At 54.8% G+C, this 13,269-nt stretch overlaps 1 protein-coding gene across 6 annotated transcripts in view; it reads left to right on the top strand.

The window, feature by feature from the left end:
• Nucleotides 1–13,269, top strand: part of PACSIN2 (protein kinase C and casein kinase substrate in neurons 2) — a 144,967-nt gene that overhangs the window by 127,778 nt on the left and 3,920 nt on the right. For 5 of the 6 annotated variants that reach the window (XM_032139553.2, XM_058431238.1, XM_058431237.1 and 2 more), the window contains exons 6-10: nucleotides 2,472–2,647; nucleotides 4,720–4,840; nucleotides 7,848–7,969; nucleotides 9,927–10,049; nucleotides 10,598–10,794. In XM_032139553.2, the coding sequence (XP_031995444.1) occupies nucleotides 2,472–2,647; nucleotides 4,720–4,840; nucleotides 7,848–7,969; nucleotides 9,927–10,049; nucleotides 10,598–10,794 (739 nt within the window). The remainder of the gene's footprint in view (nucleotides 1–2,471; nucleotides 2,648–4,719; nucleotides 4,841–7,847; nucleotides 7,970–9,926; nucleotides 10,050–10,597; nucleotides 10,795–13,269) is intronic. The other variant, XM_032139556.2, reaches the window with a different exon arrangement.

Raw genomic sequence — 13,269 nt, 5'->3', positions numbered from 1 at the left:
ATCAGGTGCCCAAAAAGGTGCCTAGAGGAAAGATGAGGCTTCTCCATGTTGGGCAGGGGCGTGCCTGTGTGAGAGAAAGGGAGACGGAGATGGAGAGGAAGAGAGGCCTTTCATGTTTGACTGCCACCCAGAACATCAACTCAGGCTTTTGCAGAACAGGCCCAGGGCGCGAGGTTGGACGTAAGTGTCTGGCAGGATGACTGGGACACTTTGTAGTGGGTTCCCTCCTGGGACCCTCCCTGCCTCTGTGGTCTGGCCAGTGACTGCAGGATGTGAGAGGTCCTTGTGGGCCTAGAGCTCTGGAGAGGAGGCCAGTCCTGCCCCACCACCCTTCTTGACGCAGTTTCCAAAATCCAGCACACAGCCTGGGTAACATAGTGAGACCTCATCTCTACAAAAAATTAAAAATTTTAGTTGAGTGTGGTAGCATGTGCCTGTAGTCCCAGCTACTTCGGAGGCTGAGGCAGGAGTATTGCCTGAGCCCAGGAGTTCAAGGCTGCTGCAAGCTGTGGTCACACCACTGCACTCCAGCCTGGGTGACAGAGTGAGACCTCATCTCTAAAGCAGGTAGGTAGGTAGGTACATACATACCTACATACATACATACATACATAGATACATACCACTGCTGACTGGTTGCACATGTACTCTCATGTTTCTTACCAGCCATCAACTACATCTTGTAGCATCCATCAGAAAAGAACTTTTTGCATTTAGTGCTAAAATACTACAATCCACCTAAGGGTGAAGGCCACCTCTTGTTTTACTCCATGGGTGTTCGCTGAGAACTTTCTATGCCCTGCAAGGGGATTTCCAGAACAGTGATGACCTTGCTCAGTACCTGGCCTGTGCTGGGGGCAGGACTTGGGGCTAACAGGGACGGCACAGGCTGAGGGCAGGGGCAGCCCAGAGGTGGAGCATCTTGTTGCCACTGAGTACCCTGAGAGCTCCCAGGAGGCTATTGTGTCTTGAAGGCTTCTGAGATGGGGCTGCTCTGTGTCACTTCAGCAGTATCCTCCGGATGCTGGGCGCTGAACCCACAGCTATGTGTCTTGGGCTGCTGAGCTAGGCTCCCATGCAGGGCTGCCAGGTAGTGGGCACGGGCAGTGTGGATGGCGGTGGGGAATAGGGGAATAGCCACAGAGCTGTGGAGCTCTCTCCCTGCTGGGCATGCCCCAGCCCTGGCAGGGGTGGCCTTTTCCTGTAGGCACAGAGGACCCAAGCCCAGCCATCTTAGGAGGCTGAGAAGCAGAGCAAGGACCCGGATACCAGGAGAGGGGAAAGGGGCAGGAGTCAGGGCCCTAGAGGGCGGGGTGGGACCTGGTATCACAAGGCTGGGGAAGGCTTCAAGAAGAGGAGTTGCTTTGGAGCCTGAAGCAGAGTCTCGCAGGGCTCTGAGCCACATGAGTCAGAGGAGAGCATCTGGGAGGGGAGCCACATGGGCAGGGTAGACTCAGTCCCAGCTGGGGGCAGAGAGGGTGCCCCATAGGCCTGCAGTGTCTCGGGAAGTGCTCCATCCTTCCTCAGAAGGCCCTGCACATGTTGTTAGGAACAGCAAAGCTTAGACCTGAGTGGAGCCCTGTGACTACCCCCATAGTAGAAAGAATTGCAATAAATAGGTGGCCCCAGCCCTGCTATCTCTCACCCACCCCAGGGGGCCAACACGACCATGATCCCACCAACTAACAAAACCACCTGGCCACCAAACTGGTGGCCCTGCACGCCGAGATGAGGGGGTGCGGGGAAGTGTGTACCAGTGTGAGGTCATTGACCTCGAGGCACGTCCCCACCAGATCAATGTGCCCACTTTAGCCATGTCTTAGGAATTTTACACATTTTCTAGCTGCCCCTGGATATTCTTGAGATAGGCCACACCTGCTTTTAACATTTCCTGCCTTGTAAAACCCCTTTTTGGGACAATCTGGGAGGGAGCAGCTGTGTGAGGGGGACGGAGTGGGCTGAAGGACAAGGGAAGGAGGACTTTTTTTGAATGCCTTCTTCCTGCAGCCTATCATTACATATCAGAACACTGTGAAGGAGAGATGTCGTCATCTAATAAAGGACAGTGAGGCTGCAAGAGAGCTGCAGGATTCAGCCCCAGCACCAACTTTGCTGTGGGCCAGATCTGAGGCTTGAGGGTAGCCAGGCACAGCCCTTCCCCACAGGGAGAAGAGGACATGGGCGTGTGGCACGCTCAAGGCCACACACACTGAGCTCTGGGGAGACTGCCCTTTGCCAGTATCTACCTGTCTGGGCCTTGCTCCAGCTGAGAGACAGGGCAGATGGCAGGAGTGTGATTTACCTTGCAGGAGTGGAGGGACTGGGACTTGAACTTGAAGTCTGTCAGAATCTAGAGCTCCTGTTTTTTCTTTGCATTTGGAATCTGGGGAGGCCTGAGACACTCCAGGGGCAGGGTGAGCCAAGGGCTGAATGGAAATGAGCCTTTGTCTTGTGCCTGGATTTTCCTTTAGACCAAAGAGAAGTACGAGAAGTCCCTGAAGGAGCTCGACCAGGGCACACCCCAGTACATGGAGAACATGGAGCAGGTGTTTGAGCAGTGCCAGCAGTTCGAGGAGAAACGCCTTCGTTTCTTCCGGGAGGTTCTGCTGGAGGTTCAGAAGCACCTAGACCTGTCCAATGTGACTGGGTAAGTTTCCTTTGAGCTAAAACACACACATCATTGAAGTCAACGGAAAGTGCTTTTGAAGCAAACTCAGATGCTGCTCCCAGTTGGGGATGGCGCGTTCGTCAGGAGGTCTCCTCACTGCCCTCAGGGCCTCCTACTTCTCTGTAATCTGGATGGCAGGGAGGGCCCCTCTGCTGAGTGTTTCTGCAGCTGCAGGCATGGCTGGCTGGACCTCTGGAAAGCCTGGCTGACCCAGCCAATTGCTGGCCCAAGCAGATAAGGCCGGGCCCACTCTGCCAGCTCCACGTACAGGTCTGGGTAGGAAGGGAGATTGCCCATTCTGGGGCCACAGCTAGGGCCAATGCAGCTGGCATATCTTTTCTTTTCTTTTTGAGATGGAGTCTTGCTCTGTCACCAGGCTGGAGTGCAGTGGCATGATCTCAGTTCACTGCAACCTCCTCCGCCTTCCGGGTTCAAGCGATTCTCCTGCCTCAGCCTCCCGAGTAGCTGGGATTACAGGCATGCGCCACTGTGCCCAGCTAATTTCTGTATTTTTAGTAGAGACGGGGGTTTCACCATGTTGTCCAGGATGGTCTCGATCTCTTGACCTTGTGATCCGCCCACCTCAGCCTCCCAAAGTGCTGAGATTACAGGCGTGAGCCACCATGCCCGGCCGCAGCTGGCATATCTAAGATCCGCTGGGGGTGAATCTGGCATTCCTGGGCTGGTTGTGCCCGGGACAGTCTTTCTTTGAGGCCTTTTGTGATCAGCTGACTGCTTAGTGGCTCTCAGCCCCCAGGACAGCACATACCCTCTGAGACTTGGTTCTGAATTGTGATATGGAAGCTGTGCTATTTCTTCTGTGCTTTCCTCATCTTTGGTTCTGTGATGCCTTCACCAGGGCAGAGGTCCTGGCTCTGGTCAAGGACGTGGATTACTGTCATCCATCTAGCAGAACTGTGTAGGGACGCATCACAGGTCAAGGCTTGCTGTTAATAGGAGACACATTCCATTTGTCTCCCTCTGTATAAAAATCATCAAAAGCAACAGTTACTGCACCGCTGCTGCTCTGCCACCATTCCATTTTTATGACAGTCTTGTAAAGTGGGTGGTACTGACCCCATCTTATTGACGAGGAAGCTGAGGCTGGGTGAGATTAAATGACTTGCCCGAGGCTGCTCTGCTGGTAGGAGCAGGGTGGGGCTGGCCTGTGTCAGGCTCTTCTGCATGTGGAGTGACTTCCATCGTGTGGATGCTTGTCTGTCTCTGTGTCTGGATTTCCCCCTTTTAATACAGGCACCAGTCATATGGATTAGGGCCCCTGCTAGTGACCTCATTTTACCTTGATTACCTCTATAAAGACCTTATTTCTAAATAAGGCCACATTCCGAGGCACTAGGGTTTGGACTCCAGCATGTCTCCTATGAAGGACACAACTCAACCCTTGATGGAGGGGATCATGGCCACTCAACAGAGGAAGAAACCGAGGCCCAGAGAAAGTACATGACTTAGCAGCCATAAAGATTCTAAGTGAAAATATCAGGTCCAGTGGTGATCCATACTCTTCCCCTGCAGGGCAGCTTCCTAGGAAGGTGAGCCGATGATGGCTGCCAGCCGGAAGGCGGCCCCCACCCTGTCTTGGTGGTGGGTGTGTTCAGCACCGGGTCATCTTCACACTCTGCATTTGCAAGTCTGGGTATAAAGCTTTTCTGACAGAGATGAGGAAGGAGGGGTACTTTCTAACACGCTCCAGTTTTCTCTTCCTCAACTCTGGGCCTAGTTAAATGGGACCACACAGAGTGGTGGCCCACACAGCCCACCTGCTAGTGCCTTTTGCATATGTGATGCAGAGCAGGGCTCATTCATTGCCACCTGCTTTGCTGGTTTGATTTAAAGCTCATTTGTCAGAAGCCATCTGTGCATGTGGCAGCCCGTGATCTTCTACCTAGCCAAGGGAGGAGTGTTCTGGCTCTGTCTGTGAAACCAACTCACAGAGGGCAGAGACCACGGGACCTGCTGTGGCTGGCACTGGGCTGGGACAAATGGTAGCTGGCCCATGCCTTCTAAAAGAGCCATGTTTCTCTCTGATTTAGCTACAAAGCCATTTACCATGACCTGGAGCAGAGCATCAGAGCGGCTGATGCAGTGGAGGACCTGAGGTGGTTCCGAGCCAATCACGGGCCAGGCATGGCCATGAACTGGCCGCAGTTTGAGGTAAGGGGAGGGTATGCCCATGACCTCATCAGCCTGGAAGAGGACCTGGGCCCACAGAGTTGCTAGACGATGTCTTTCTCATTCTAGACTCTATGTTGGTGTTTGCCCTGTTTATCAGGCAACCTTTAGGCATAGCTATAGTACAGACCAAGTTCTGGCATAGAGTCCTGGGGGGGGCCGCAGGCATTACCGAAGGCCTTCTGAACCTCTCGTGAAGTTGCAGTTATGTCCTCTCTAGTTGGGAATGTTTGACTGTCACTTTTGGCCACTGGCATTCCCTTCCTTCCTAGTCAGTCCCAGGAGCCGCAGGCACACAGGACCTCAGGTCCCTGACCCACCCGTGGGATGGCCAGGAAGGGAGCAGCCGCAGTGCCCCCCTCACAGTGGGCCAGGGGAGGGGAGGCGGTCTCAGTGGGCAGCCTCCTTACCCTTCCAACAAAGGACTTTTCCCTACTCCAGGCAGTAAACGCAGTGAATCCTGATTCAAAATGAATGTTCTTCTTTTCTCATCATGTGGGTCTAAGCTCTCATTATCTTTACATTCGAAATGCAAGGGCCTGGGGGTCTCAGCTCTCACCTAGCTCTAGGATTGGTCACCAGGCCCCACCTGGCACCCTGAAGGCAGTGGGCAAAGGTCCTGCTGCCCCTGAGGCTGAAGCACGTGGCGTCAACTGCCCCAGCGGGGATGCTGAGGGCGACTACCTCTGCCATGGGCGTGGGCCTCGTGGCTTCCCCAACTCAGCAGCGGCCAGAGCCCGGGCTGCATTCAGATTCTGCTCACCTCTGACCACCTGTGGGAAGCTGAGCAAACTATTCGCCCTTTTTGTGACTCAGTTTTCCCACGTGTGGAATGGGAATGACAGGAGCACCCATCTCCTGTCGGGGGCTTTTGGGGAACATGGTGACTTTGTCCATGCAGGGCTATTGACCCAGGCCCACCACTCAGAAACCTCCTGGGTGCCTCGTAGCCTGCAGTTTTGTCAGTCCTTACTCCTGCACTTCTTTTGTGGCCCTTAACAGAAAGGTTTCTCCAAATGACAGCGTGGGCCCTGCCGCCGAGCACTCCCCTGCGCCAGCCCCAGGACTTGCTCCCGGTAGGAGGCGGCAGAGCAGCTGTGCCCCTTCCACAGAGGCACTGAGAGAGCGTGGAGGGCCAGAGCCTTCTGGAGTGGAAGTGGCCCTAGAGGGGACAGCACAAGGCCCAGCCTCTCCTCTGGAGCCACACACCAGGAAGTCTTGGCTGATGTGTTTTATGCACAGCTGGGGTTTCAGACACAGCGAGGATTTGCTGCTCCCAGAGTGGCACAGGAAACCACCTGTGAAATTCGCTTGGGTCCCTTAGAGGTGCCCATTATACTCAGAGAGGGGCACAGTGGGGAGGACTATTTGACAGTCTGTCTCCTGGAGGGTGTCCCAGCCGGAGCCCAGGGGGCCCTTCTCTCTGTGGGTCCATGGGCTGGGAACCAGCCCCTGTGCGTTCGTTCTGCGCACGTTTGCAGCTGTTACGGGACCATGTCTTTCTCTAATGCAATTCTTTGTTTTTATTTTTCACGCCACAAGGATGAAGTAAGTGTCTGCGTTCGGCTAACTGATAGAGTGCCATACACCGTGCAGGGTGTCTGTGGCCCGCATGGGTGTGTGTGCTGCCCCCGCCAGGCTCCTAGCAGTTCAGCTGAGGCTGCGCTGCTGTCAGGGATATTGAGAGCCGGCCCTTCCCTTCAGCGCTGGCATGGTGTTGATCCCATTGGCCTTTGGAAGCCACCCAATCAGGATGAATTTATATTCAGAGGTCACTGTGGAGAACTCTGAGGTTCCAATTGAGTTCTCAGTCAACCTATTTTGGTCAGAAAATAATTAATGGACGAAAAGGTAACCCAGATTTGGGGTCAAGGGCCCAGGTCTGCCACCCACACTGCGTGGGCAAGTCATGTTGCCTTTCTGGGCCTCAGTTTCCTCATCTGACAAATGGACAGGTTAGACAGGATGCTTCTAAGTTGGCTTCCAACCCGAAAGTTCTGTAAGTACGTGTGAGCAGAGCTGTGGACTCAGCCACACCAAGTTTTAATCAGAGTTGTCTGGTAACTGGTGGAGATGTGGGGAAAGGAGAGCTCATTAAACACCTGCAGGCATGCAGTCAGACACACGGGCATGCACAGACTCTTCTAGAAAATCAAGACACAGTCTCCTTTCATGGTTTTGCCCTAGTCCATTTTCAGTGCAGTTGGTGAAGCCCATTCGCCACCCGGGAACTCGTGAGGCTTCTGGGAGGAGTGTACTCTGCTTTGCTTCGTTAGGCCCAGCATGTGCTCAGATCACAGAGGAAAAGTCCCAGGGCAGCAAAACACAGGGGAGGGCCCTGCTCTTTGGAGACTGAAAGTCCGCTTGCCTGCCCCTCTGTCAGCTGGTAGCCACCTAGCCCTGGTTTTATTTGCAGTCCAGGGCCCATTTTTCCGTATGGCAGGCTTGCTCAGGTCTCCGAAGCCAACTGTCTTGACCCTGTGGCCCAGGGACAATTTAGGGCATTGATGCAAAGGATCTTCGGCACTTCAGGACAGGTGCCTCAGAGGCTGGCTCCTGTCTGCTTTGGGAGGCTCAGCAGACATCTGGGGAGGCCACAGGGGCCCATGCTGGCCTGAGGGGGCTGGGGCTGAGAACCTTGGTGGGCAGGGTCAGGAACGGGAGGCTCCGGACCTTGCCCTGGTCCTCACCACCCCCGCTGGTCCTCTGGGAGGCGGGCAGCATGGCCTGGGGGTGGTTATAGAGGTGCCAGCCTCCAGACCCCCGATGAGCCCCTGCTTTGAACAGTGAGGAGGGGCTCAGGTCATTTGGGTTCATAAGTGGGGCATGGGGAGCCTGAGGTCTTCTGGGAAACCAGGGAGAGCAGAGGCCCAAGTCTACACATCAGACGCACAGAGCCAACTGCAGGCTCCCTGGGTAGGAACTGAGGACAGACGTGGCTTCCAGCAAGTGAACCTTCGGTTTCTCTTCCTCGGCACCTGTTGCCTAGGAGTGGTCCGCAGACCTGAATCGAACCCTCAGCCGGAGAGAGAAGAAGAAGGCCACTGATGGCGTCACCCTGACGGGCATCAACCAGACAGGCGACCAGTCTCTGCCGAATAAGCCCAGCAGGTGAGTGGGCACCACCTCCATCCAAAAGAGGCCGTCTCATGGGGGGGCCCCCGGGCAATCTGAATGGTCCAGGGCAGCCCCAGCCTGGACACCTGGGAGGTTCCTGGGCTCCTGAGCTCTGTGGGCCGTGGCCCAGGGGCATCTCCGGGAAAGGTCATCTTCCTGCCTGGTGCCAGAGCTGCCGACAGATCCAGAGAGGGAGCCTTGGCCCTGAGCTTCAGACCCGAACGGGGAGGAGCTGATGACAGGGCTGGCATTCATGTCCCCAGGGATAGCACCGCCCTGCCCGGACACTGGTGGAGGTGCCACCCTGGTTCCCTCAGGCAGCTGAGGTCCTGCCAAGGTTCATGCTCACTCTGTATTGTGTGCAGGTGCCAGTCAAGGGGGGGACAGGAGAGGACTGCCAGGCATCTCCTTTCCAAATTACCTCTTCACTAGGAGCATTGGTTATTTCTCATTTAGTCATTGGCTGAAAATGAGAGATATAAGGGTGGCACTGTGGTCATTAGAACCTTCTGTAAAGTGTGTGCTAGAGGAGGTCTTCCTACAGGACCTGCCCAGAGGCCTCCATGTGACACTTAGTAATAGTCATTTCATACTGGGGCTTCCTAAGAAGGCTCGGCCCATGTTCCCATGGCCTTCCTGCAACCCCAGACACTGAAGCCCCCACCCAGGCTCCCCAGCAGGTGTGGCTGTCGTCATTCCGCTGCTGTGCACACTGTCTGGGCGGGTGGGCTCGGCAGTAAGTGCCTGTCCCAGGGATCAGGCCGGCACCTGTATGCTTGGGGGTGGGAATGGGAAAGAAGAAACACTGCCTCAGAGGAGACCCTGGGGGCCCTGGGCTGGCCAGAGTTGCTGCACAATCCAGCCGCCCCCACCAGTGCCGTCTCACAACAGTCTGCTAGAGAAAGGTGCCAAGGAGGGAGGAGGGCCGGTGAGCTCAGACATGTGGCCTGGATATTGGCCTCCAGCAGGCCTAGGTCCAGTACCCCTTGCCAGGCTGAAGTGGATGAGGCAGTTACTGGCCGCTCAGGATCACTCTGGTGGCATTGGAGGCATGTCCTCGTCTCCCTTCCTTGGTTCTGGGGTGGTGGGTGCTCAGGCTGAGCCGTCCATCCAGTGCTTTGGGGGCCTGTGCCCTGAGGCCCTGGTCTTGGAAGTAGAAGGTGCTGCTGGCCAGGGTAGCCCAGTCCTAGGATCAGTTACTTGGTGGGTGCCAGGGCCCTTGGTGCCTGATTGCCTGACGGTCTCCCTATGGTCTTCGTAGTGCGTAACTCAGCTCCTGGCTCCCGGCCCTCAGGCAGAGCTTGGCCCAGATCTCTCTGGTTCCCACACTGGGCCTGGCACACAGTAGGCAGTTGCACGACTGGATTTTCCTCTGGAGCACCAAAGGAATCCTTCTTTCTATCTAGAAAAGACTGCAGCAGGCCCTGATTTTGGAAGCTCCAGCCCCACAGAGCAGAAGAGTGAGCCCTGAACCCCTTAGTCGTCAGGAGGAGGCCATGTGGTCCAAAGAGCTCAGAGCCCTCTCCCACTCATCCATGGGAGCCGGCCCCTCCCAGACTGTCACTCTCAGAGGAGACCCTAAGGGGCTTTTTGACCCCCCAGCTTACAGTGGTGGGAGCCAGGACAGGGGAGAAGCCCTGAACCTGGAAACCACTTTTGCTCCAGCTGTGGCTTGTCACCCGCCACCCCAGGGCCCCTGTTCTGGACAGACTGTCTCCAGGTGCAAGGAAGGAACAGGGAAACCAAGTCCTCTCCTAGGCTCCTGGACCGTGTTTCACAGCTGAAGTATTGCCTGCATTCTGCCATAGTAACCTTTCTGTTGAAACACCACGGTCCACTCTAGTCACAGGAGGAGCTGATTTGTCTCTTGAGATCCTGCAGCTAGGAGTTGCCAGGACCCTCACAGGCCCCTGCAGAGCTGGGATCCCCTGAAAGCTCTCTCTCTCCATAGCACCCTTAATGTCCCGAGCAACCCCGCCCAGTCTGCGCAGTCACAGTCCAGCTACAACCCCTTCGAGGATGAGGACGACACGGGCAGCACCGTCAGTGAGAAGGAGGACACTAAGGCCAAAAAGTTGGTGAACAAACGCTTCCTCTGGCCCCACCTCGCTCGCTCTGTCTCTCTTCCTCTCTCTCTCTCTGTCCAGGGGTCTCACCCCTCGGCACTCAGCAATGCACGAAGCTCTGCAGGAAGTAGGCACCTGGTGTGCTGCACCCTGGCCCACCGCCTGCTGATGCACAGGCTCTCTGGTACCCCCATTCCTCGGGGAGGGCACAACTAACAATCTTCAGTTGCTTTTTCTCTGTCCTCTGTTAACCCTTCAAGGCCCTAGCAGCATGACAGGAAAACAGACCACACACAGTCTGTGCTGGGGACTAGAGAGCGAGGCCCCAGGTTGGCCTCTGCTGTGGGCATCTCCAGCCGCCTGCCCCTGGAAAGCCTGTTGGTGGCTCAGGATGAGTGTGGATGGCATGAACTCGCACTAGCACTGGCTCCACCTATGCTCCTTCGGAAGGAGCCCTGAGCCCCAAGGCTCCAGTGCCCTCCCCTTGCGGGGGCGGGGGCCTCACACCCTCTGCCAGCCCTGTGCTGAGGGCCCTGTGGCCTCCCCTTTCTTGCAGTGTGAGCAGCTACGAGAAGACCCAGAGCTATCCCACCGACTGGTCAGACGATGAGTCTAACAACCCCTTCTCCTCCACGGATGCCAATGGGGACTCGAATCCATTCGATGACGATGCCACCTCAGGGACGGAAGTGCGAGTCCGGGCCCTGTATGACTATGAGGGGCAGGAGCACGATGAGCTGAGCTTCAAGGCTGGTAGGTGGGCTCCCCAGCATCCAGGGGAGGAGGGCTTCCAACCTGCAGGTTGGGGGGTCTTTTTTGTTTTTTAAGTCTGGAAAAGTTCTTACTAGTTTCACTTGTGAATCACTGCAGGCCCTTCCCCAGTGCCCTGGCTTCATTGTCAAAAGCAGCCAATTGGCTGGATGTGGTGGCTCATGCCTATAGTCCCAGAGCTTTGGGAGGCCGAGGTGGAAGGATCGCTTGAGCCCAAGAGTTTGAGACCAGCCTGGGCAAAATGGCGAAACCTGTCTCTACAAAAAATACAAAAAATTAGGCCAAGCATGGTGGCTCATGCCTGTAATCCGAGCACTTCGGGAGGCTGAAGCAGGCAGATGACTTGAGGTCAGGAGTTTGAGACCAGCCTAACCAACATGGTGAAACCCTGTCTCTACTAAAAATACAAACATGAGCCAGGCGTGTGGCGGGACGCCTATAATCACAGCTACTCAGGAGGCTGCGGCAGGAGAATCACTTGAACTTGGGAGGTGGAGGTTGCAGTGAGCTGAGATTGCACCACTACACCCTAGCCTGGGTGACAGAGCAAGACTTTGTCTCAAAAAAAAAAAAATTACCTGGTCTAATTTTAGTGGCACATGCCTGTAGTCCCAGCTGTCTGAGAGGCTGAGGTGAGAGGATCACCTGAGCCCAGTAGATTGAGGTTACAATGAATCATGATTATACCACTATACTCCAACCTGGGCAACAGAGCAAGACCCTGTCGCAAACAAACAAATAAATAAATAACCTGGGCAACAGAGCGAGACCCTGTCGCAAACAAACAGACCCTGTCTCAAATAAATAAACAAACAAACAAAAGTAGCATATTAGCTGGGCGTGGTGTTGCATACCTATAGTCCCAGCTGCTTGGGAGGCTGAGGCAGGAGGATCACTTAAACCCAAGACGATGCAGTGAGCCATGTTCATACCACTGTACTCTAGCCTAGAAGAGAGAGCAAGACCCGATCTCTTAAAAAAAAAAAAAAAAAAAAAGTGTAGACTGGGTGTGGTGGCTCACACCTGTAATCCCAGCACTTTGGGAGGCCGAGGCACACAGATCACGAGGTCAGGAGATGGAGACCATCCTGGCTAAGAGAGTGAAACCCCATCTCTACTAAAAATACAAAAAATTAGCCGGGCGTGGTGGCGGCTGCCTATAGTCCCAGCTGCTCAGGAGGCTGAGGCAGGAGAATCGCTTGAACCCGGGAGGCGGAACTTGCAGTGAGCCGAGATCACGCCACTGCACTCCAGCCTGGGTGACAGAGCGAGACTCTGTCTCAAAAAAAAAAAAAAAAAAAGTAGCGGATGCATAGTGGCAAGACTCAGAAATAGTGAGGTGCCCCCAAGCCAGTGCCCAGACTCCTCCCCTTGCTGGGCCAAGGCTGTGAATTGCAGGGCACTGGCTAGTCACACAGAAGGGCATCTGGAGAAGCTGTTGGCCAGGACCACCAGGTTCCCCCAGTTGTACTCTGGGAGCTGCTAGCCCTGCAGGTCCCTGAGAGAAGCCTTTCTCTAGGGGTCCCCAACTGCCAGAGAAGCCCTCAGGAGAGCCACAGCTTTGCCCAGACCCCAGAGTAGCACTTGGCATGCCCCTGGACCAGGTGGGGCCTTGTCTCAGGCAGCAACTTGTGTGTGTGCACACCTACCTGCCCACACCTACCATGCACACACCAACCCACACACATACCTGTGTTGCTAGGAGCAGAAACCATAGTTTTATAAAACAGCCTGGATCCTGATTACATGTGCTCTGCCTGTGAAGACTTTCTGTCCAATGTCTTTTTCTTTTTTGAATGGTCTTCAATGATAATCTTTTTTTTTTTTTTTTTTTTTTTTTTTAATAGAGACACGGTGCCAAGCTGGGGTACAGTGGTGCGATCATAGCTCACAGCAGCTGCAGCCTTGATCTCCTGGGCTCAAGCAGTCCTCCCACCTCAGCCTCCTGCATAGCTGGGACCACAGATGTGCACTACCACCCTACCCAACTAGGAATCTTTTTTAATGCATTTGCAGTTTACCAAAATGGCTTTTCACATCTTCAATTTGAAAAGTGTTATCTTGGCCGGGCACGATGGCTCACACCTGTAATCCCAGAATTTTGAGAGGCCAAGGCCGAAGGATCACTGGAGGTCAGGAGTTTGAGACCAGCCTGGCCAACATGGTGAAACCCTGCCTCTACTAAAAAAAAAATAAAAAAATTATTCAGGCCTGGTGGCGCACGCCTGTAATCCCAGCTACTGGGGAGGCCAAGAGAATCCCTTGAACCTGGGAGGTGGAGGTTGCAGTGAGCTGAGATCATACCACTGCACTCCAGCCTGGGTGATGGAGTGACACTCCGTCTCAAAAAAAAAAAGAAAAAGAAAACTGCTATCTTAGCACCTAAGGAAGCTGGAGTGGCCTAGGGCCAAAGCAGACCCACAGCAACCCAGATTCTTCCCTCTCTCTTGCCCTCTT

Source organism: Hylobates moloch, unplaced genomic scaffold, assembly GCF_009828535.3.
Source record: "Hylobates moloch isolate HMO894 unplaced genomic scaffold, HMol_V3 SCAFFOLD_19, whole genome shotgun sequence".
Taxonomy (NCBI): domain Eukaryota; kingdom Metazoa; phylum Chordata; class Mammalia; order Primates; family Hylobatidae; genus Hylobates; species Hylobates moloch.
The sequence above is the reverse complement of the archived record's forward strand: the minus strand, read 5'-3'. Positions and strand labels throughout refer to the sequence as shown.